Source organism: Entelurus aequoreus, linkage group LG11, assembly GCF_033978785.1.
Source record: "Entelurus aequoreus isolate RoL-2023_Sb linkage group LG11, RoL_Eaeq_v1.1, whole genome shotgun sequence".
NCBI lineage: Eukaryota > Metazoa > Chordata > Actinopteri > Syngnathiformes > Syngnathidae > Entelurus > Entelurus aequoreus.
This window is the reverse complement of record NC_084741.1, coordinates 66,186,103-66,212,370: the sequence shown is the minus strand read 5'-3', so window position 1 is coordinate 66,212,370 and position 26,268 is coordinate 66,186,103. Positions and strand designations below refer to the sequence as shown.

General features: G+C 38.5%; 1 protein-coding gene across 2 annotated transcripts in view; it reads left to right on the top strand.

The window, feature by feature from the left end:
* The first annotated feature begins 22 nt into the window (after positions 1-22).
* The window catches only part of ptpn6 (protein tyrosine phosphatase non-receptor type 6), a 27,732-nt gene continuing 1,486 nt past the window's right edge, over positions 23-26,268 (top strand). The window contains exons 1-15 of one of the 2 annotated variants that reach the window (XM_062063818.1): positions 23-81; positions 646-830; positions 923-980; positions 3,222-3,344; positions 4,323-4,517; positions 10,525-10,708; positions 13,756-13,872; positions 13,973-14,101; positions 15,281-15,377; positions 15,475-15,554; positions 15,625-15,771; positions 15,854-15,985; positions 16,057-16,211; positions 25,974-26,041; positions 26,121-26,268. The exon at positions 26,121-26,268 is cut by the window's right edge and continues 4 nt beyond it. In XM_062063818.1, coding sequence (XP_061919802.1) covers positions 973-980; positions 3,222-3,344; positions 4,323-4,517; positions 10,525-10,708; positions 13,756-13,872; positions 13,973-14,101; positions 15,281-15,377; positions 15,475-15,554; positions 15,625-15,771; positions 15,854-15,985; positions 16,057-16,211; positions 25,974-26,041; positions 26,121-26,268 — 1,583 coding nt within the window. In that variant the 5' untranslated portion in view covers positions 23-81; positions 646-830; positions 923-972. The remainder of the gene's footprint in view (positions 82-645; positions 831-922; positions 981-3,221; positions 3,345-4,322; positions 4,518-10,524; positions 10,709-13,755; positions 13,873-13,972; positions 14,102-15,280; positions 15,378-15,474; positions 15,555-15,624; positions 15,772-15,853; positions 15,986-16,056; positions 16,212-25,973; positions 26,042-26,120) is intronic. The other variant, XM_062063819.1, reaches the window with a different exon arrangement.

The following is a 26,268-nucleotide window of genomic DNA, read 5'->3' as shown; positions in this document are numbered from 1 at the left end:
TGTCGTTTTTCTTTCTGCAGAAACTGGATATCCAGCCTGTTGTTGGCCTGCTGCGTTAAGAACAACAACAAAGAGGTGTGGGTAAGTAGATAAGGTGGAAAAGTTTATTTTTGTGTGTGTTTAGTTTCAATTTAGTTTGTCACTTAAGGTCAGATCACTATTAGAAACCATTAGGAGGACACTTTATTGTTGTTGTGCAATATTTGGAACATGTCAAACAATGTGTGCCCACATGTGTAGCCACTTTGCAATCTGTTCCATTAAATCTCAGTAGATTAAGACCTCCGTTTTGATGCAAGTTTAGGACGAGTTAACGCCGGGAAACAACAGTCGTGTTTTTGTGTGTGGAAATAGCTTTGCATACATGCAGTGTTGCTGAACTACAAATAAGGAAGTGTACTGTGAACTTTGTGTTCACACATTAACGCACACATGCACACCTGCGAGCGACTGTTGGCCTGAGAGGGAAGAAAAACTGATACTTTATTTTTAATCTAATTTAGCGCTTGTTGGGAATGTTTTTTTTATGATTGCTCTCTACATAGAAAACATAATGAAGTCTAGCTGAAGATTCTCATAATTTATTTTAATGTTTTTTTTTTTATTTCCTGCATTTTGCTCCTGTTGGAATTCCGTCCTTGTCAGCTGTTTTGGTTCCTGTGTTTGCTTTCACTATTTTGTGAAAGGAGCGACAAAAAGGAAGGAAGAGTGAAAGAGAGACAGAGTGAGAGAGAGAGAGAGGAGTTGCTCAGTTGCGTTCAGGGACAAGTCGAAAAGAGGACGTTTTTGCGGTGGGTCACACACAAGCTGAGCCAGGAAGGAGAGAGCGGGTAATTTAAGTCACACGCTTCTTTTTGACAGTTTCCCAGTGATGTGTTTTTCATGAGAGCTAAAATGATGCTTTTTGTGTACAAACACGCAGGTACCAGGCACCTTAGTTCGGTTCTGACACAGACGCTGTGAGCCGACATCATGGTTCGGTAAGTGTTTTTTGTGCTTGATGAGCAAATATGACAACTTCTCTGTTTCTTTTCCTTATCTCTCTCGCATCATGTGATGGCTTTTTAGTTTATGCGCTTCTGTAAAAGCACAGTTATCCCAAAACATTAGCAGAAATGTTTTATATTATTATATTTCCAACGTTTGTGGCTCATTTCAACTTGTTATTTTTATTTCTCTTGTGCAAGGTGGTGTTTACCATTGATAACTGGCAGGAGGATCAATCGTATTAGTTATGACACGTCTACATCGAGCTATCTTATTCGCTGAATGTCTAAAACGAGACGCTTTTAAATGCCTACCTTTTCCAAGCATACCGTGCTTGAATACGGATCAGAACACTCTCACTCAAACAACTGGACTGATCATAATATTTATAACTTGTTTCATCCTACTCTTCCTTTGTCCACACAGGAAAGCCATGTACTGGTACTTAGAAATAAAGAGATAAAAGATGCATAATAAAGAAATGATTACAAATCATTTATTATTAGACAAATTAAATCCTAATATATGGCTATAAATTAGAAAACATGTACAAAAAGACAATGGATTGGAAAGTTGGACTTACATTTATCCAGCCCAATTGTAAATTACATTTATTTGCAAAATGTAAAAACTTTCAATAGATGTCTTCATACATGAGCTTGATAGATTACGGTACCCGTTATGGGTTGCTTTTTATTGGGTCCCCTGCTGCTGATAGCCAGTGGTGTCAAACTTGTTTTCATTTAATGCCACATTGCAGTTATGGATGCCCTTTGTGGGCCCTTTTTAACAGTGAGTATATATGAACATTAGGGGTGTGGGAAAAAATCGATTCAAATTCAAATCGCCATTCTCACGTTGTACGATTCAGTATCGATTCTCATTTTTCAAAAATCGATTTTTTTAGTTTTGTTTTTTTTTGTATATTTTTTTTTTTAGTAATCAATCCAACAAAACAATACACATCAATACCATAACAATGCAATCCAATTCCAAAACCAAATCCGACCCAGCAACACTCAGAACTGCAATAAACAGAGCAATTGAGAGGAGACACAAACACGACACAGAACAATCCAAAAGTAGTGAAACAAAAATGAATATTATCAACAACAGTATCAATATTAGTAACAATTTCAACATAGCAGTGATTAAAAATCCCTCATTGACATTATCATTAGACATTTATAAAAAATTAAATAAATAAAAAATAAACAATAGTGTCACAGTGGCTTACACTTGCATCGCATCTCATAAGCTTGACAACACACTGTGTCCAATATTTTCACAAAGATAAAATAAGTCATATTTTTGGTTCATTTAATAGTTAAAACAAATTTACACTATTGCAATCAGTTGATAAAACATTGTCCTTTATAAAAGCTTTTTAAAAAAATCTACTACTTTGCTTGCATGTCAGCAGACTGGGGTAGATCCTGCTGAAATCCTATGTATTGAATGAATAGAGAATTGTTTTGAATCGAGAATCGCGTTGGATCGAAAAAAATCGATTTATAATCGAACCGTGACCCCAAGAATCGATATTGAATCGAATCGTGGGACACCCAAATATTCGCAGTCCTAATGAACATATATAAATGCTTCAAGATATTATTACACAATTGCTTTTATATATATTCTTTTTATGTGCAAATTGATGGATGACGAGCAGATATTTAAGTATTTTTTATTTTTACAAAATAATGTTTGGAATGTATGTTAATATAATGTTTGTGTTTGGCATGATCAGACATACGATTGCATGCAGTGCATGCACATTTTCTTTCAAAATTTAAAAAATAAATACTTAGTGCTCTACTTTGCATACAAGTTATAGCAAATTCACATCTGTTTAAGAATAGAATGGCCATAATTAATGAAATCATGCATTTATGAATTACACACACTCGCACAGGCCTGATTTGATTAGCAAAAATACGCATTTTGATTAATGTGCATTGAATATTCACTACAGGTGATAGCCCATATACGTGGATATTTTGCTAACATTTGTGTTGTATTTTGGTGAAATGAAGGCGGCAATGCATGCAAATGTCATATTTCACTCAATTGTTTAAAAGTGAAAACATACGTCCACTGACGTTGCCCAATTGTTATTTTTGTATTATCAGCATTGTTTATACGTGTTTTGTTCTGTTGCTAAAGGTTGCTTTGAGTGCACAATGTTGACAATTAGACCAGTAGTCAATGCGTGTCCATTTGTGTCCATGTAGGTGGTTCCACAGAGACATCACAGGCCTGCAGGCCGAGGACATGCTGAAGACTCAGGGCATTCACGGCAGCTTTATGGCCCGACCTAGCAAGAAGAACGTGGGGGATTTCTCCTTGTCTGTCAGGTAATTATATTTTAAACTTAAATAAAGTGTACATCTTTTTTTCCCCAAAAATCCTCCCAATGTTCATCTGGATTATGTGGTTTGAATTCTGCTGTTTTTTTACAGGTAGGCAAGATGATGTGATGTTTTAACTCCCCAAAAACACAAACTTTGTGTCTGTGATGAGAATTATTCTTATTGAATTCAGAAAGTAAATCCCTTGCTGTTTTCCACTTTTATTACTCATCATGGTGGCAATAAGAATTGTCCTACGCCATGTGCCCGTAGCATACTTGCCTTTTGCTTTTACAATACACAATAGTTTGATTTCTTTCATCCATTTTTGAAAGCATAAATAATATTCATAAAACAAAAAATAAGTACTCTACTGTGCTGTTCTAAAGAACAAGTGGTCAATAGCTGTCCCAAAATATACACTAACACTACAACACCCTGTATATATTTGTACAAAAATACAAAATTGTTTTGTTTTATTACCAATAAAATCAGGTAGGTTTTGATTACAGGTTGTATATATTGTAAATAGCAGCGCAGTATTAACAGGATGTAACTGCAATATTGAAAATTAGGGTATTGCTGCTGTCGAATGGAAAGTGTTCGTATCCAAATGTAGTTATTAAAAAAAAAAACAAAGTTTTTGCTATAAATATAAATGGTAGAAAAAATTGCAAAAAAACCCCCACAAGTTTTCGTTAGGGTAAAAATGGGCTGTTTATTTTTTATAAAAATGTTATTTATTTTAAAACTTATTTTTACAATTGTCATGCTAAAAGTATCAAATTAAGTTTTATAGTAAAAAGTTTAGAATGAATATTTTCAAAAGTTGTTTAAATAAATATTATTTCCTAAATGTAATACACTAGTGTACGTCATGATAATCCACCTCTGCTAATGATGATTAAAAAATGCAGATTAAGGCCTTCCATAAATTGGACTGTATGTTGTAACATGCGTCAAATTGTTGTTGGTCCTCATCAGGGTGGGCGAGCAGGTGACCCACATCCGCATCCAGAACACGGGAGACTACTACGACCTTTACGGCGGGGAAAAGTTTGCCACGCTGTCTGAGCTAGTGGAGTACTACACGGCCGACAACGGCATCCTGCAGGACAAAGATGGCACCATTATCGAACTCAAATACCCTCTCAACTCCTCTGACCCCACCACTGAGAGGTTTGTGATACTTTGACCCCTGGTGACAAAATACTATACTACAATGTGTAGTGTGAGAATTTAATAGGATTTTGTGCAAAAAGTCTTAGAATTGGTAGAAACATATATTACCTAATTTGATGCCAAATGGTCTTAATAAAACAAGAAGGTAAAAGCTGTATTTCTTATTGACATATAAATGCAAAATCAGCCTGTTCTCATGAGAATTTAATGGCGTTATGTGCAAAAAGTATTGATATTGGTAGAAAATGTACACATTTCTTACATATATAGATATGTCATAATGCTTACTTAAGATAGACTATTAAAAGCTATTATTAAAAAAGAATAAGAAATAATATTTTTTTATTGATATATGAAATAGCCCTTTTAATTTAGTAGGAATCTTAAATGTAAAACTACTAAAACGTGTTATTTTCTTTTATTTTTTAAGTCGATTGTTACGTTGTTTTAACCTAGATAAAACACAAAATAAACGCTTGAATTTTTTATTAATACAGAAGTAAGTTGTCTGCCTGTTGTCACAAACCTTTTATATTTTTTGGAAGAAAAATAACTTTTTAAGTCAAATATGTGCTAACCTTTATAAAATAATAGTCTTACATTTTTATTGGAATAGAAATAAGGCGACGGCCTACTGGCATAAACATTGTTTATTATTTAGAATAAACATTTATTAATATGAATAGAAAACAAATACTTTCTTTTCTTCCCTGTACAAAAAAAAAGACAAAAATCAAACATGTCTGAATGTAGACATAAAACAAAAATAATAAAGGCTGTATTTATTGATACAAAAAAATAATTCACAAGAATTTAGTACGATTTTGAATAAAAAGTACACAAAGTATAATTAATTATGGCTGTCAAAGTTAACGCTTTAACTCTTGTGTATAATCACAAAACATAATTGCATTATCGATGGATGATTGCAGATTAATGGCACAATTTATTTTGACCGCACACGCTCCTTTACCTTAACTGGGGATGGTTACCTGAAGGCAAAGCAGTTTGTCATACGGTCAGTGATCAGGTCAATGCATACGTCAGCGAAAAGATAAGTGAGGAGAATACGACTTGTGTGCTCACTGTTAGATTTCACTTCAAAATACACTCTGATGGTACTTTAGATAAAACTATTGAACAAATAAATGATGTTCATGCATCTATTACATTCTAACAATAGTATTAGATTTGTGTCAAATTATTGGCATCTTATTCAAAGTTAATTTGAGTTATGCATGCAGATAATTTACTAGTATGAATATTAATGATTGATTTTGCTTGGAAATATTTTAAAATGAGCAGAAAATTGACTGTTTAAAAAAAATAAAATTGTTATAATTATATTTTAAATGTATTCAATATAGAACAGGTTGTACTGTGTTATCATAAAAATAAATACATCTTGAAATCCTTGCTCTTGTTGAAGTGCATGCTCTTGCTTAAAGCAACAATATTTCTTTAATTCATTTGACATTAAAATAGCTTTAATCAGAAAATCAAGAAAGTACACCCCCCTCAGACCCTCACCCCACCCCTTTCTGTCCTTCTCTGTCAGTTGTCTAACTTCCCTTTTATAGCTGCGGTTGGAAACTTGACGTTTTGACACTCTTGAAAGCGATGGCCAGACCGTCTTGCTCATCTTCCTCTATTGCACACTCCATCATGTCCTCGCCATTCTGTCGTCTCGGAAAAGGTCGCACACACACACACACACACACATGCACACACACGCAAGCAGGTAGTTTAAGAGTAATTCTTCACTCAATTTTGTATCGCCTTGTCAGTGCACAGCTGTCCAATGCCAACATTTGAGTGAAATGAACAAAAATTGATAACATCATCAGTAAGAGTAAACATTTCAAATGAGTATTCTGAGAGCAACATGGACATTTTCATTTAAGAATGGTGTCGGTGAGGTTGCGCTGTGGAGGTTTTGGTTGAGGGAGCTGGGGAGGAGTGCCGGCGGGGTGGCGTTACGGTTTTTAACGGCTAAAAATACTTTGTCCTCTTTAGCCACAAAATCTGCCATCAGAAATTTTCCGACCGCAAAACAGGAAGTTGAGCAAAAGAAATCGAGAACTCTGTCTAAAATTATGCCCAACTCAGCTGAGTGTACATTCAGTGACGCACACACGCGCCCCAACGACCTGTTTTTATGCATTGTTTCTTTCCTGTAATATGCCCCCCCAAAGGTAACATCCGCACGATAATGGTGTAACGTCAGGACATTGGGCTGTGGGTTGTTTTTAATTGTCCATTCGACATGCTTTTGTTGTGGCTTTCAAGCTGACCGGCCAAAACCTGCGATATATATAAAACAGTTCCACGTCCACAACAGTTGAGAATCACTACTAATAATACATCTGCAAGCGTCATATACACTCTCATACAAACTATGCCTTCTTGACCTGATTGCATAGAATTATTGTAACAGCATACGACACTAAAAAAAAGAGTCCTAGATGTAGCACAGTAGAATCTCGATTTGCGAACTCATCAGTTTTGTATCACTGCAAGTTTTATTTGTGATGAGACCGGACTTTTACAGAAAAATATGCCAAAGCAGGAAAATACACTACTTATCGTTCAGCGGCGCCTCTTTCACACACACACACACACACACACACACACACACACACACACACACACACACACACACACACACGGCCCCTTACCCTCGATCCCTCGTCCTCTCCCTCTGTCTGTCTGCCTGTTCCTTTCTTATTAGCTCCTCCTTTGACAATGTTAATGTAAGTGGATTTTACTTTTTTAAATGTTCATTATTGTAGCAGTATGGTTCAAACCTTCACTTAAATATGGACTTCTGTCAAGGCCGGAATCCATTATTCATATTTACATTGTTTCTTATGGAAAAATTGTACGAACCCTGTATGAGAACCGATTAAGTTTGCAAATCAAGGTTCCACTGTACTGGTATTAACGGAGGACTGTCATCTGACTCACTTCACTTGATCTCACCTGACCTCATCTCATATGTAGTATCTCATTTCGAGTCTCATCCCATCTCATTTTGTCTAATCTCACTAACCCTGTCTCATTATTTCCCGTCACCTCATCTCACTCATTTAATCTGATCTGATTTTATGTACTCTCATTCTACCTCTACTCGCCTCATTTTCCGACTTGTTTCGTTGTATGTATCTCATGTCCAGGGGCCTCATTTGTAAAACTGTGCATGGATTATTTACAACATAAACCTCAGAATGTAAGAATTGTACAAACAAATTCAGATTTATAAAAGCATGCTATGCACAGTTGTACGCACTCTTCTGGTTATAAATCACGCTTGCAGTTAATTGTGCGCAGTAGAGTTCCTCAACGGTGTCCTCCCACAATAATCCATAAATGGTCATGCTAATTAGCTGCTGAATATGGTGACGTACTAAAAGATCAATGAAGGAAGACAGACAGCAACTCCAAAGAAGATTTTCAGATTGGTTCTTATTACGTCAAGCATGTAACAAGATTATTTTTGGGGGTTTTAGCAAGAAATTTGGAATTTAAATGTCAAAATTTGACCAATCTTAGTGTCAGGCTGCTCCAGAATCAGAATAAGAAGTAGTTTATTAATCCCCGAGGGGAAATTGAGATTTTCAGCACAATCCCATTCAAGATCAGACAAACATTACAGTTGGACAGAAAAAGGATCACTGATGGGTCTGCCAACTTCCGGCGCCCCTTTGGGAAAAAAAAAAGGTGAGAAACAGATAAATGTTGGGGAGGGGCGGGGGAGAGTAAAAAAATATTCAGTCAAAGGCTGGACTCCAGGGAGGGGATCCAGACTGAGGCCAAGGAAAAAAAACCATAGCATACATAAACAAGTTACATAGAATCAACAAAACTTGCAACAGAGGAGAGGGAGTGGGAGCTACGGAGGCCGCCTGCTGCTGTATAAGCGCTACTCAGTCCGTGACTGAGAACCGTTGCTGGCACAAGTAGTCATCCATCCATCCATCCATTTTCTTCCGCTTATCCGAGGTCGGGTCGCGGGGGCAGTAGCCTAAGCAGAGAAGCCCAGACTTCCCTCTTCCCAGCTACTTCGTCCAGGTCCTCCCGGGGGATCCCGAGGCGTTCCCAGGCCACCCGGGAACCATCTCATCTGGCTCCTCTCGAAGTGGAGTAGCAGCGGTTTTACTTTGAGCTCTTCCCGGATGACCTAGCTTCTCACCATGCCACCCGACAGAGGAAACTAAATTTGGCCGCTTGTACCCGTGATTTGTCCTTTTGGTCATAACCGAAAGCTCATGACCATAGGTGAGGGTGGGAACGTAGATCGACCGGTAAATTGAGAGCTTTGCCTTCCGGCTCAGCTCCTTCTTCACCACAACGGATCAATACAGCGTCCGCATTACTGAAGACGTCGCACCGATCCGCCTGTCGATCTCACGGTCCACTCTTCCCTCACTCGTGAACAAGACTCCGAGGTACTTGAACTCATCCACTTGGGGCAAAATCTCTTCCCCAATCCGGAGATGGCACTCCACTTTTTTCCGGGCGAGAACCATGGACTTGGACTTGGAGGTGCTGATTCTCATCACAGTCGCTTCACACTCAGCTGCGAACCGATCCAGTGAGAGCTGAAGGTCCTGGCCAGCTGAAAACATCAGGACCACATCATCTGCAAAAAGCAGAGACGTAATCCTGCAGCCACCAAACCGGATCCCCTCAATGCCCTGACTGCGCCTAGAAATTCTGTCCATAAAAGTTATGAACGGAATCTGTAACAAGTAGTGATCATGAGCAATATTTAAAGCTCTTTTGGCCAATTGGCATGCATACAAGATGATTTTGATGTATTATTTGCACAATAAATGTGTTTTTGTACAGTTGTTTATCTTATAATATTATTTAAGTGGTAATAATAATAATAGTAATAATAGTGTTAACATAGTGGTTGTGTATAAGCAGCATGTTTGCGTGAGATCCAAACATTTGAATTCAAACTCTCAAAGTGTAAATGTATTTTTAAAAAGTTAAATGTAATAATTTCCTAAATTCATAACATGATTTTATGTATTTTACCGAAAAATTGTGCCGCAACCCATATTTATTGTTTTTTAGTCTTAAAAAATACTTCACTGTTTAGCCACTCACAAAGTCAAAGACACACCTCCCGACCTACTTATTATTCAATGAGAAAAACAATAATTATGTGACCCACCACATTATATTTTAAATTAATGTAAAATGTAACTACATTAATACTGCTTTGTATTTTGATATTCAAACACTAACAAATAAACATACAATGCATCTATAATTAGAGGAATGTGTGCACATCTTCACATATGTGTGTTATGTATTTTATAGTGCATGCGAGTATGAGCTTTATTTTGTGGTGACACAACTGGACATCGCTAATTCCAATGTCTGAAACAACTTTGCCTGAGCTCTTCGCATGGCCAAAAGAAGGTGTAGAACTACGCAACCTTTTCCGCAGATATAAATACCAACATTTGTGGCAAAAGTTACCTGTTGACGAACCTTTTTTGTGGGCGTCAACCTGAAAGGGTGTTTACCTCATCCCCCTTCATTTAATCCTATCTCATTTGAACTAATCTATCATTTATTGTCATGTAATTGTACCATGCGTCATACTTTATCTCTTCTCACGTGTACTATTTTCATTTCATCCAAACAACTGTCCCCTCCACTCACCATACCTCATCTCACCTCACCTCCAGGTGGTGCCGTTGCCACCTGTCTGGTCCAAATCCTGAGAGTACTGTTGGCTCATTGCTGGAGATAATGTTTTCTGACTTATAACATCGAAATTTATTTCACTTCATTGAATTTCTTCTGATCCTTTTCTCATGTCATCATCTGAACCTATTATACAGTACTTTTACTTACCTCAGTAATCTCCTCTAATGTAATCTTTTACCCCACCTCATCTCCCTACCTAACCTCATATCATCTCACTTCCTACATCATGTCACCTAATTTTATCTCACCTTACTTCATATCATCTCATGTCCAGGTGGTACCACGGCCACCTGTCTGGTCCAGGTGCCGAGAAGATGCTCATTGCTCGGGATGAGTCTGGAACATTCCTGGTCAGAGAGTCGCTGTCCAAGCCGGGAGATTTCGTTCTCTCATGTCTGACGGACGAGCGCAGCAAAACAGGAGCGAGGAGAGTGTCCCACATCAAGATCATGTGCCAGGTGTGCATTTGATGGTTCTGTCTCAACACAACCCTGGTTGGGAATCTAGTCATATGACCTATGCCATTATACCTGCCTGGAGAAAACAGATGACCAAAAATAAGAACACATAGTTGGTTGATATGACACAACGAAACAGAACACATAACTAACAAACATTACTGATCTGTGAGGCCTGAGAGATTGATTGCGCTAACCCAGGGGTGTCCAAACGACTTTGTGTATATACTACAGTATGTGTATATATGTATGTATATATGCATGTATATATACAGTATGTATGTATGTACAGTATATATATATGTACAGTATGTATGTGTGTATATATATGTACATGTGTTTATATATGTATGTATATGTATATACATATATACTGTATGCATATGTATGTAGTGTATATGTGTATATATATATATATATATATATACATACATACAGTCATGGTCAAAAGTTTACATACACTTGTAAAGAACATAATGTCATCCTGTCTTGAGTTTCCAATCATTTCTACAACTCTTATTTTTTTGTGATAGAGTGATTGGAGCACATACTTGTTGGTCACAAAAAACATTCATGAAGTTTTGTTATTTTATAAATGTATTATGGGTCTACTGAAAATGACCAAATCTGCTGGGTCAAAAGTATACATACAGCAAAGTTAATATTTTGTTACATGTCCCTTGGCAAGTTTCACTGCAATAAGGCGCTTTTGGTAGCCATCCACAAGCTTCTGGCAAGCTTCTGTTTGAATTTTTGACCACTCCTCTTGACAAAATTGGTGCAGTTCAGCTAAATGTGTTGGTTTTCTGACATGGACTTGTTTCTTCAGCATTGTCCACACGTTTAAGTCAGGACTTTTGGAAGGCCATTCTAAAACCTTCATTATAGCCTGATTTAGCCATTCCTTTACAACTTTTGACGTGTGTTTGGGGTCATTGTCCTGTTGGAACACCCAACTGCGCCCAAGACCCAACCTCCGTGCTGATGATTTTAAGTTGTCCTGAAGAGTTTGGAGATAATCCTCTTTTTTCATTGTCCCATTTACTCTCTGTAAAGCACCAGTTCCATTGGCAGCAAAACAGGCCCAGTGCATAACACTACCACCACCATGCTTGACGGTAGGAATGGTGTTCCTGGGATCAAAGGCCTCACCTTTTCACCTCCAAACATATTGCTGGGTATTGTGGCCAAACAGCTCAATTTTTTTTTTTCATCTGACATCACATGGACAAAGATAAGACCTTCTGGAGGAAAGTTCTGTGGTCAGATGAAACAAAAATTGAGCTGTTTGGCCACAATACCCAGCAAATATGTTTGACTATGAAGATAAAGGCTTTTAATCAGAGGTTTGATATAAAAAGGTTAAAAAAATGCAGCCAAATGGTATCCTGGAAATCAGGTGCACCCTTGAGAGGATAAAGACTGAGTCAGATCCTGAGGAAAAACATAGAAAGAAGTGCTTACTATGCGCTAAAAAAAACTATAAAAAAGGAAAGAAAGACGCAAGTATTCTATTTTGCGTCCTTTTCTACTGATGTTTTCATTAGGATGCGTGAAGAAATGCTGAAAAAGCACAAGGAAACACAGGCAATGGTGTTAATGGAAGAGGAGATGGAAAAGCAGGAAAGTCTGGAAATTGAGATTTATTTTTTGCTCAAAATGTTGACCATATCAGTTTTGAAGTAATCATGGACTAGGGCGACAAGGACATGCAATTAGGTGATCAAAATATTAGTTTTATATGCCTTTATCCACACTGTCTATGTGGGAAAATAGGCTTCAGTTCTGTAGAAGACGTCACACCAAGAGGGGACAGCATATCGAGCCTGGCGATGGACAGGGGGCGTTCCAAGTACAGTTAGTTTTCTACCCATTACTTAAGAACTAATTGATGTTATGGGAAATGAGTGCCAGATTCATTTTCAGGAGCAAAACGTACATAAAGAGTACTTGTTAGTGAAATTCTCCTTTTAAGTAGGTGGGCCAATGAGGGGCCTCACATGATTTCTTGGAGATCTGCAGCACCCACCTGCACACACTCAAACCAAAACAAATACCGTATTTTTCGGAGTATAAGTCGCTCCGGAGTATAAGTCGCACCGGCCGAAAATGCATAATAAAGAAGGGAAAAAACATATATATGTCGCACTGGAGTATAAGTCGCATTTTTGGGGGAAATGTATTTGATAAAACCCAACACCAAGAATAGACATTTGAAAGGCAATTTAAAATAAATAAAGAATAGTGAACAACAGGCTGAATAAGTGTACGTTATATGCACATATGTAAATAACCAACTGAGAACGTGTCTGGTATGTTAACGTAACATATTATGGTAAGAGTCATTCAAATAACTATAACATATAGAACATGCTATACGTTTACCAAACAATCTGTCACTCCTAATCGCTAAATCAGATGACATCTTATACGTCTAGTCTCTTAAGTGAATGAGCTAAATAATATTATTTGATATTTTACGGTCATGTGTTAATAATTTCACACATAAGTCGCTCCTGAGTATAAGTCGCACCCCCGGCCAAACTATGAAAAAAACTGTGACTTATAGTCTGAAAAATACGGTACTCTTTATATGAAAAGGTGTAACATCCTCTTTTTCCAAGACCTGTTTTTTTCTTTTTGGACAAAATCAAAGACAAAGTTAATTTTTTAAATGATTATTATTGTTTATTATTATCAGCAAAACAACTGGTAGATTACAACAAAAATGATATCCTATATTTTCGCAAAGGGACATTTGTTCGAATAAGTGTCATTGATCACCATTATCTTCAAACTGGCGTCATAACTCCTGTTGTTTGATAACCTGCCCAACCTTTGCGCGGCCGCAACTCACCAGGTCATTGGTGAGTGACGGAAAGAAAAACTCAGAAAAAGTCACTAGGCGCCATATGTGGGTTTGCATACATACATCTCGAGACTCCGTATATAAGACTTTTTCAGACTTTCCCCCAAGGCAACAATACCATCTTTTATTTGAGTCTGTATGGTTCTTAATCATTGTACCTGTTTGTGTCTATGTCTAGAATGAGAGATACACAGTAGGAGGCTCAGACTTGTTTGACACTCTAAGCGACTTGGTGGAGTTCTACAAACGCAGTGGCATCCAGGAGGTCTCCGGCAACTGGGTACTTCTCAAACAAGTATGTGTGGCCATAATACAGAATTTAGGATACAGCGCTTGTATTGGATCTTATTCGATAGTTGATAAATACAGTATGAATTGTGTGTGTGTCCTGGCAGCCGTATTACTCCACCAGGTTGAACGCAGCCGACATCGACAGCAGAGTGAAGCAACTGGACCAGACCACACAACTGCAGCAGGAAGCCGAGGGCGGGAAAAGCAAGGCGGGCTTTTGGGAGGAGTTTGATGTAAGCAACACATCATCATCCTCACTCATAGTTAAATTATGAGATGTAAGCAACACATCATCATCCTCACTCATAGTTAAATTATGAGATGTAAGCAACACATCATCATCCTCACTCATAGTTAAATTATGAGATGTAAGCAACACATCATCATCCTCACTCACAGTTAAATTATGATAATATGGTTCCCTCCGGGTACTCCGGCTTCCTCCCACCTCCAAAGACATGCACCTGGGGATAGGATGATTGGCAACACTAAATTGGCCCTAGTGTGTGAATGTGAGAGTGTGAATGTTGTCTGTCTATCTGTGTTGGCCCTGCGATGAGGTGGCGTCTTGTCCAGAGTGTACCCCGCCTTATGCCCGAGTGCAGCTGGGTTAGGCTCCAGCAGCCCCCGCAACCCCGAGAGGGACAAGCGGTAGAAAATGGATGGATGTCTCTAATTTTTTGCAAGTCTTTATCACCTCTGGCTGGACAATAGTGGACCACATTGGAAACCAGCCTTATGGCTTTTTGATTCAATTCTTTAAGATGTCAATAAACTTCTCAATCAATCAATCAATAGTGACAAATAGTTGTATGCTGCCATCTGGTGGTGATATGGAATTACCAAATGATTACTTATTAAGTAAAAAAAAATGAACCATCGTATGTTTAAATTCCAAACAGAAATAACTACTGCTTATTATTAGAAATGCTGTAAACATTTTTTAAATTAAGAGCAGCACCCGCTCTAATTAATAAACAAAACTCCTTTTACTTGAATAACATTCACCAAAAAATGTACATTACAATATTTCATTAACATACATATTTCTTGAAATGTAATATATGTTCAATACTAAAGATGAATAATATTAAATACATATATTTATTTATAATATATTGTATTATAATTATCATGTGCACTATAATATATATTCAAGATTTGTTATTTTATGTCAAAAAGATGTTCATCGTTCTAATTTAATAGGTCTATTATTTTGAGTTATGTATAATTAAATATAACACAATGAAAGAAATAAAAAGTTAACTGATCATCCATTAATGTTAGAATATGTGCATTTTTACCAACACTTTCTTCCAAAAAATGTTGCACTTCTGTTGTTTTTAAAAAAATATTTTTTGTGTTGTTTTGTTGATATGACATAAACAGCTAAATTGCTAACCCCCTCCCAGGCTCTTCAAAAGTTTGAGGCAAAAGTGAAAAAGAGTCGGGAGGAAGGCCAGAGACCAGAAAACAAGTCTAAAAACCGATACAAGAACATTCTGCCTTGTGAGTACTTTGCTGTATGTTCAAGTCATTTATGTAGAAATAGAATTGACTTTAGCTCAATTATTTTATCTCCGTTTCTTCACTCATTGCACACAAGTCAATGACACCAGAGTGACCCTGCAGGATGCTGACCCCAACGTTGTGGGTTCAGATTACATCAACGCCAATTTTGTGCGGGTACGTCGCTAAAGTGCAACATCTAAAAATACAGTTAGTTTTTTTTCGGTTAACGTGCGTTACTTTACAGAATACCTTGTGGGATTCGGAGAATCCTAAAGTTTACATCGCCACTCAGGGTTGCCTGGCGACAACCGTCAACGACTTCTGGCAGATGGTCTGGCAGGAGAACACCAGGGTCATCGTCATGACGACCAGGGAGGTTGAGAAAGGGCGGGTCGGTATCACATCCAGGCAGTGTCACCATCACTCCACTTGTCTGCATTTCATCCGAAAACTTCTGCCTGACTCTTGAGCAGAATAAATGTGTGCCGTACTGGCCCGACATCGAGACCTCCAAGGTGGTGGGCTGCTATGTGGTGACCTTCAAGTCGGAAAGGGACGCAGTAGATTACAAAGTCCGAGTCCTGGAGGTGGCGCCTGTGAACAAGGTGGGCCCTCCCAACACTGTAATGAAAATCGGCTTACATCGTCACTTCTGACATTGTCACTTCTTCTTCAGCCCAAACATTCCCGCACCGTGTGGCACTACCAGTACCTGAGCTGGCCTGACCATGGCGTCCCACAGGAGCCAGGTGCCATCCTTAGCTTCCTCACCCAAGTCAACGCCAAACAGGAGGAATGTCATGATGCTGGTCCTATGGTCGTCCACTGCAGGTATACCCATGCGCTCACATATTGTACAATAATAGTAGGGATGTGCCGATCGATTGGCTACCGATCAGTGTTGGGACGATTTTCGTGAAAAAATATGTGATCTGTCATTTGCCAATTAATGCCTTTTTAATGCCGATCACAAATGACAAACCTCTCTGGCTGACAATCGGCAAGCAGCTAAGTATGTGTCGCTATATGCAGTCTGGAGCCGCTCCCCTAAACTAATAATCACCTCCTTTACGGAAAATTCAAGGTTGGCAAGTATGGAAAGGAGTGCGCTTGGTAAACTTTAAGAAGTATAGATGGAACCTTGTCACAACAGAGAGTAAACCGCTATTAACAAGAAATGAACATAACATATATAATATATATATATATAATATAACAACAGCTGTTGGCTGTTGGTATGTCAGCATTGTCACCGTCAGTACACGACACACAAGAGCATACTTGCCAACCCTCCCGATTTTTCCGGGAGACTCCCAAATTTCAGTGCCCCTCCCGAAAATCTCCCGGGAGAATGTTTCACCCGGACAACAATATTAAGGGCCTTTAGCGTCCTCTACAACCTGTCGAAGTGTCCGCTTTTTCACCATGCAAACAGCGTGCCGGCCCAGTCACATGTTGTATGCGGCTTCTGCATACAAACGAAAGTGACTGCAAGACATACTTGATCAACAGCCATACAGGTCACACTGAGGGTTGCCGTATAAACAACTTTAACACTGTTACAAATATGCGCCACACTGTGAACCCACACCAAACAAGAATGACAAACACATTTCGGGAGAACATCCGCACCGTAACACAACATAAACGCAACAGAACAAATACCCAGAATCCCTTGCATCCCTAACTCTTCCGGGCTACAATATACACCCCCGCTACCACCAAACCCCGCCCCCCTCAACCCCGCCCACCTCAACCCCCCCAATCTCCCGAATTCGAAGGTCTCAAGGTTGGCAAGTATGCATAAGAGGAGGATCGATCCATAAATCGGTGATGTTGATATTGAGTGTAGTATCAGTATATGATCGCTACTACTACTTACATTGATATTTTTATTTTCTCAAAATCATTTGTTGTTGTTTTTGTTAATGTTTACAAACTCAGAATAATATTCTGGACACAATAGGACTTAAATGAGGGTTTAAATGAATCAGAATCAGAATCGTTTTATTGCCATTGTTTAAGAACGGGTTCACAAACTAGGAATTTTTCTTGGTGCAATCGTGGACATAAAACACATACAACACATATTTGGTAATAAAAAGAGCTGTAACTGAGCTATCAGATCTTGTTATAGACTTAGAAGGAATTCAAGGAGCTACTGTTAGGAGTTATTGTTCATGTGCCTGATGGCCGAGGGGAAAAAACTGTTCAGGTGGCGGGAGGTGTGGGTCTGGATGGAGCGTAGTCTCCTGCCTGAGGGGAGAGGGGAGAATAGTTTGTGTCCAGGGTGAGAAGAGTCAGCTGTGATCCGACCCACACGCCTCCTGGTCCTGGAGGAGAACAAGTCCTGGAGGGATGGGAGCTTGCAGCCAATCACCTTCTCAGCAGCACGTACGATGCGCTGCAGTCTATGCTTAGTAGATAGATAGAATGAGTAGTACATAGCAGTTTTTGCTTTTGTTTAGTTATTGTGTACCATTTACTTTGTTTTGCGCCAAAATTGTATGTAATAAAAGACAATATGGAACTAGTTTAAATATTGTGTTGATATTGTTAAACTGTCACTAGCGCTCACCATTAATAAATAGAAAAATGTACAATGTATCTGCCGATCTCTCTCATGGATGATCGGAATTGGAAGCATTGAACCTTGATCAAAACATCCCTAAATAATAGCTGTGTGAAATGCTTGCCGGACAATTGTGTTCAATACAACAGGGTAGTAAAAGGAAAGTAGGAGGGGGGGGGGCGTGCTTAGTACAGTACAGTGCAGACATTCGCGGGAGAAGCAGCAAATAGGGTGAACGCGAGTCCCCTACACAGCTCTGTGCATGCAGTACACCAGGCAGTGAGTGACTGACACAGCGCCGCAGTCAGCACAGTTCAGTACGTGAACCTGAATCACTTCTGCAGCAGCAGTTCTGTGTGCAGGTCGGCGAATCAGGAGTCAGTCAGTAACAGCTTCCCCAGCGGCAGATCTCGGTGTGTGTCAGTTCGCGAACGACACAAGCCCTCAGCACCCGATGAACGACGCGCACAGTGACTGAACGAGAGCCTCAATGTGACGTCCTCCTCCGCGACACAGTCAGTTCTCTGTGTCAGTAGGGTCGCGAGTCCTGATTCTGAATGAGTGAGTGAGTGCAGCGCGAACCTGAATCACGTTCGCGAACGACACAACACTACCGCCCCTCCCCCTCGCGTCACTGCTGCTCAGCCTTGCCCTGCCTGCACTGAGTTTCTTTCTGTCTCCTCTACTCTCATAACTTGATGTGTTGAGATAATGGGGACGGGGCGCGTGTGTGTGTTTGTTTTCATGTGGCTTGAGTCAACATTAGCCGTTAGCTTGGAGAATGAATGGAGAACGGATGCCAATGGCATGAAACATATCCCCGTGACGGGAGGAGAATCACTCGCGGCATTGGGGCAAGCAGAGCAGAGAGCGAGAGCGTTGTCGTTCACTGAGTGATTCATGTCGTTAATCCGCGGTGAACGGAACATTCGCTCAGTCCCTCCCCCCGCCCCCATGATGAGTAGCTGGCTGCGTCGTTCGCCGACGTCGAGGGTTCAGTGAGTCACAGAATGCGCCAGTTCCACTCATACCGGCATGGTCGCGGCGGAGCTCAACTGAACTGAGAAAGGAACGAATCAGTTCGTGAAGTGATTCGGTTCAGTACGTTCACTCAAAAATTTGTTCGTTCGAATGAATCGTTCGCGAACGACACAACACTAGCCTGTGGAAAAAGTTAATGTTGATATTTACCTCAGAAGGCTGCAAATAGAAAAGAGGCATTACATTTTTATTTAAATTGTATTTGATATGCCATTGATATTTTTTAATTGTTATTATTATTACTTGGAACTCGATTTTGCATGTCACTATAAAGTTATATAAGCCTTGCTTGTTCAAAATTCAATGCAAAACTTGTTTGGGTCCCTATTAAAAGGTTAATTTGTTTAACCTTGGCCTGCGGCTTTGTTCAGTTTTAAATGTTGGTCCACTCTGTATTTGAGTTTGACACCCCTGCTGTAGATGACTAGATGACTACCGACTAGACCACTACCGTTCAAAATTTTGGGGTCACCTAAACAATTTTGTGGAATAGCCTTAATTTCTAAGAACAAGAATAGACTGTCGAGTTTCAGATGAAAGTTCTCTTTTTCTGCCCATTTTGAGCGTTTAATTGACCCCACAAATGTGATGCTCCAGAAACTCAATCTGCTCAAAGGAAGGTCAGTTTTGTAGCTTCTGTAACGAGCTAAACTGTTTTCAGATGTGTGAACTTGATTGCACAAGGGTTTTCTAATCATCAATTAGCCTTCTGAGCCAATGAGCAAACACATTGTACCATTAGAACACTGGAGTGATAGTTGCTGGAAATGGGCCTCTATACACCTATGTAGATATTGCACCAAAAACCAGACATTTGCAGCTAGAATAGTCATTTACCACATTAGCAATGTATAGAGTGTATTTCTTTAAAGTTAAGACTAGTTTAAAGTTATCTTCATTCTAAAGTACAGTGTTTTTCCTTAAAAAATAAGGACATTTCAATGTGATCCCAAACTTTTGAACGGTAGTGTATGTAAAAAAAAAAAAAACCCACATGATGTTAGTGCACCAGTCGAAGAAAATGAGCAAACTACATAAATAACATCCTGTAATTTGATTTTGATATTTTTTTTACCTTAATAGATTGAAAATTAACACCAATGAGTTGACTGATGAACATTATCACATCATTTATTCAGAAAGTATAAATAACGACAAATAAAGATAGAATACTATTAACCGTAACATTTAAGTGTAAAAAAACAACAACATTAATTTTTAAACAAAGAAAACAATCTGAAGTTGTCTTTATTTTTAAGTTATCATGCCGTGATTTTACCAGTCCGGCCCACTTGGGAGTAGATTTTTCTCCATGTGGCCCCCGATCTAAAATGAGTTTGACACCCCTGATGTAACTGTATTGGTCCCGGCTGGGAGAATCAACACACCTACTAACTTAATCAGAAAAGGGATTTTTATATCTAAATGTTTTTAATCAGACTTTTTGTTTATGTGTTTGTAAATATTCCACTCCTCTGATAAAACATGCACTAAAAGAAACTTGTCCCTGCTGTTGGAGTAACTATCACAATAGTATACCGGTATAAAACTTGTTTAATGTGTTGGTACACATTATTTTACAGTATCTCAAATTCAAACCGCACTTTAAGGTATTTTCATTCAACATAAGAAACAGAATTTGAGTTTTAAAAACTCCACAATGTGGGTCACCGCTTTTTGTTTGCCAAAACACTGGTGAGAATCACTGATGTGTACAAGTAATTAAAGAATACAAATATACATTTACCGTTTGAAAGTGTTGTTTAGTAAATGTTAACTTGAAATAAAAGTCTTATGGTATTCACTACACTAATTATACTATGTTTACTGCAGAATGTTTGAGATCACAAGCAAAAAAACTAGATAACTTTGAGAGAGAAACAAGTTATCTTTACCCCCACTAAACATACCGAAAAATAAGCAAAACCGTGGCTCTAAAACCAGGTATGGACCATAGCGTGGGTTACCTGTACTGTTGCACCTCGAGTAAGCTCAATTATATACATGAACAAATGGACAGTTGTCAGCTGTTAGCGTATATTACCTCAATCAAACATGGCGGAAATGTATGTTATAACTTTGCAATAGTAAACCGTAGGGATGTGATACTTGGTATAATCCTGCACAGGACAATCTGCTTTAATTAAAAAAAACAATTGTGATATTAATCTGGATCAGATGATATGAAAAAATTAATTGTGATAATTTTTTTTGCCATGTCGCCAAGCCCCAGTCTACACCCACACAAAGGCGGAGGTGCTTTGGACTTTTCACACGGTAACAAAGCGCTAGCGATATACTTGTAATGATAACATTGATGAGCTGTTCTATACCCTGTTCCTGGATTCTGAGATAGCAAAAACCTTTAAGGGGGGAAAAGAGTACCGTAATTTCCGGACTATAAGCCGCACCAGCTAAATTTAGGGGAAAATACAGATTGCTCCATGTATAAGCCGCACCCGACTATAAGCCGCAGGGTTTTGATGTGTAATTAGCGTAGTATATAGGGGTTCCTGCTACCACGGAGGGGATTGTCGGGACAGAGATGACTGTTTGGGAACGCAAAGCGTCCCATTTATTAACAATAAATCTTTCAATCATTCAATCAAACTTTCACATCTTTGACATGGCGAACAGCATTCGTGCAGAGTACAAATAATACAACGGTGCAAAGTAATACAAAGTGCTCGCCTGTACGTTATCAAAATAACCAGCCTACCGGTATATGAAAAGTCAGTCTTTAATCATTGTGTCATCGTCTTCCTCCTGCGTACTAAAACCACCGAAATCCTCTTCGTCAGTGTCGGAGAAGAACAGGCTGTAAATAAGCTGCACCCTTGTATAAGCCGCAGGGACCAGAACGAGGGGAAAAAGTAGCGGCTTATAGTCCGGAAATTACGGTAGATAAGACAAGACGGCGCACATTGTGCCATTTGGATTAGCCGATTTCATCAATTGTTGAAACCTGCAGAGACCCTGGTCAAAGGGGAACTGCATTTTTGGGGAATTTTGCCTATCATTCACAATTTTTATGTGAGACAAACACAATTATTTTTTTATTTTTTTGTACATTCTAACTCAGCAAAAGTCAGCTAACAATGGAACCGATGAGAGTCACTTTATTCTGCCTATAAGGCACTTTAAAAAACATCCAAACACCTGTATTAAAGTTTTATATACACACAATAAGTCTATATGTAATGTCGTAACAGGTACATTTATAATAACATGTCATATTTACGTATTTTGCACCTTTTAGGCATAAGGCATTTTATTAATTTCACAACCTTCGCTTGACAAAACAAACACGTACTGTACAATGTCTTCTCTCACTGCGATGACAACTGATAGTATGTTCATATATTCCTGTTTAGATGAAGAAATAATCATAATCCTTGCTAAAGGTTTAAAAAAAAACGGTGGATGCATATGATTGTTTTTTTGTGTCTGCCATCTCCGGGTCTGAATTGGCTGTCAAAGTTGACAGTTTATGGCTACATCCTTCTATTATCCAGGTGAAAGGCATGATTTATAATCTAGAATCAATTTTCGCCATCTAACATGCGATGATGCTTCAACTCACCGGCTGATGATGTCAGTATAGCAGCAAAAGCTAGTTACCTCTCTGTGATCAATGCACCGCTAAAAGTAGGTGCATAACGTTAGCACTTATAATAGCAATATCACTAATACTTGGTTAAAATTTGTATGTATATTTGAATATAAATTGAGTATTTTGGGTGCTTTTTTGATGTTTTTAGTGGCTTTTATTGTTGGAATGGAAGAGTTCCCATTGATTCCATTGTTAGCTGACTTTTATTTACGAGTTAGAATGCATTATGCGTTCTTGTCTCTCATAAGGATTGTGAATGATAGGCAAAATCTTTTATAAAAGTTCAGTTCCCCTTATAATAAATCAAGGAACGCCTTGGCCTATAAAAGGGATGATTCATGATAAAACAAAAATAATGCAATGTTTTTTGATTTTGGGTTCTATCGACCAATTAGTTTTTGTTTTTTTTCAGGAAATACACGTACTGTATCTTTAAATAAATCAGGGAAGGCTGGGGTGTTAAGACAAGTGTATTGTTGTAGTGCCTTTAAAATCCTATGTTTCTAAATGCTTAAATTCTAGTTCAAGGATTAAGATTAGTAGTAAGAAAAGGTTTTCCAGTCAACTGACAGTTTATCCTTTTGGAATGTTGTGCTTGTGACCAAAGAGCGGTTTGTTTGTTGCACTTTCTCATACGTGTTTGGGAATGTATGTTGCACAACTGTTAGTCTCCAAAATCCTTACAAATGACCTTTAGTGATTGTCAATAAGAGCCAACCACATAGAACAATTTTAGTTTTTGTTGCCAAGTAATACTTTTTGTTATGGTTGTATTTGCAGTAATGGTAACAATTTATTTTTAATGTGAACTGTGGATTATATTTAAATAGCGCTTTTTCTCTAGAAAGACAAAGTGAAACACATAATCTGCATCCTTTAAAATACATTTAAACCAGTGTGGGTGGCACTTGTAACAGGTGGGTAAAGTGTCATGCCCAAGGACACAATGGCAGTGACTAGGGTGGCGGAAGCGAGAATCGAACCTGGAACCCTCAAGTTGCTGGCACGGCCGCTCTACCAACTAAGCCACACAGCCCCAATCTGTATTTGTAGCAGTGTTTTTTTCTTTTGCACTGATATGACTGATTTTTTAAATACATATTATCATTTTATTTATTATTTTAAGCATGAAAAAAGTACACGCATTTACGGTATTTTGTGGTTTTGGTAGGCTAGATTAACCTACTATCTAAAGTTCCTTGTTTGATGTAATAATTGAGAAAAAAAAATATTTTTTTAATAATTTTTTGATATTTTGAATGTACTACAATTGCAGACATTTAAATACAGACTTTTTGGGTACCTTGAAAAGCCATAAATAGTTGGTTTAAAAAATTGTTACCATTGATACAAAATACATTTATTACAACCAATACTTTTTTATAAGCTGTAATTAAATTTATTTTTATTGATGGTAATATTCTGATACAAAATTATTACAATAATCAATTTTTATGTATTATTTTAATATTTGTTGTTATGCAAAAGTGAATTGAAAAATGAATATTATACGTATGAGTATTGATATAAATAAGAAGTATGGAAATTTGTTATCAATTTGTCTAGTTTCAAGATTTTGCAAATGGAGTGCACTACTTGGATTCCACCAGCAGAGGCGCTGTTTATTCAGACCAGTTTGTTTTCTAATGGGAAGTCGAGCCATTTAATGGATACCATCTATTCATCCATCCATTTTCTACCGCTTGTCCCTCTTGGGGTCGTGGGAGGAGGGGACGGGTGCTGGAGCCTATCCCAGCTGCATTTGGGCAGAAGGCAAGGTACACCCTGGACAAGTCGCCACCTCATCGCAGGGCCAACACAGATAGACAGACAACATTCACACACTAGGGCCAATTTAGTGTTGCCAATCAACCTATCACCAGGTGCATGTCTTTGGAGGTGGGAGGAAGCCGAACTACCCGGAGGCATACTTGCCAACCTTGAGAACTCCGAATTCGGGAGATTGGGGGGTGGGGAGGGGGGGGGGGGGGGGTGTTTGAGGTGGGCGGGGCCGGGGGGAGGAGTATATTTATAGCTAGAATTAACTGAAATTCAAGTATTTCTTATATATATATATATATATATATATATATATATATATATACACATACACAAACGTTTGTATATACTGTATATATGTATATATATATATACATACACAAGCGTTTGTATATACTATATATATGTATATATATATATATATATATATATATATATATATATATATATACACAAACGTTTGTATATACTGTATATATGTGTATATATATGTATGTATTATATTTATATATATGTATATATGTATGTGTATATATATATATGTGTGTGTATATATATATATATATATATATATATATATATATATATATATAGTACAGTACACAGTAATGAAAACACAGTTGTTCTACTAACTGTACTTGCTGCTTACTTTTTTTTTAAAAAATAACACTTACCTTTCACTATTTGAGTAGCCTTTGTTCTGCCATTTGAGTACTGGCGAGCGATCTCTGAATCCAGGAACATTTACCTTCACGGATTTGTTGAAAACATCCGCAAATTAGAACGGGATGTTGCTTGCAGCTATCAGCATAGCCATCTTTGTCTCGGCATATGTTACACCCTCTGGTCTCCATTTAGCAAGGTGGCCCATAATACTGGGCTGTGACCGGTGCTGCATTGCCGCCGCCTTGTGCTTCTCTGACCGTTCATGAGTGACTACATCCATTCGGCCACCGTGTTCAATGGAGAAGTCTGATCTACAAAATGTGCAGGCCGCATACCCTTCAAGCTGTCCTGGATGAACTGAAATTCTTGTTTCCAATCATTTTGGAACTTGCAAGCGTACTTCTTCTTCTTACTCGTCGCCATGACTGTCTCTTCTTCGTTCTTCTGCTTCGTCTCTGTTATGTTTTTGGACATTACTACTTGCCGTAGTTTTGAAGCAATGCATGATGGAAATGTGGATGTTGTGTGTCAGTGTATTAACGTGCCGGCTGGAATAAACACACGCTGAGAAATAGCTCCGTGTCTGCCTACTTTATGGGTTATAGATAAACCTATGGATAACGGAGACATATATAATAGTCTCCTTTTCAGGTGAGAGAGGACGCTAAAGGCAGTGCCTTTAAGGCACGCCCCCAATATTGTTGTCCAGCTGGAAATCGGGAGAAATTCGGGAGAAAGGTTGTCCCGGGAGATTTTCGGGAGAGGCACTGAAATTCAGGAGTCTCCCAAAAAATTTGGGAGGGTTGGCAAGTATGCCCGGAGGTTCATAGTAATTTTAAATTAGATTTTATGGAACCGCCGTACCTATTTTAATAAGGACAATGTCCACTTACTTCAGTGATTGTGTTTTATGTGTGTTCAGTGCTGGGATCGGTCGGACGGGCACAATTGTGGTGATCGACATGATCATTGGGACCATTAACACGATAGGTAAAAAAAAAAAAAAAAAAAAATTTCCATTTTGGATTAACAAGGCTAGCTTCCTTCTCTAATGTTGTCCTCCCTGCAGGTCTAAACTGTGACATCGACATCTCCAAGTACATCCAGATGGTGCGAGAGCAGCGCTCCGGCATGGTGCAGACCGAGGCCCAGTACAGGTTCATCTACCTGGCCGTGTCCGAGTACATCCAGACCACCAAAGCTAAAGACAGCGCCTC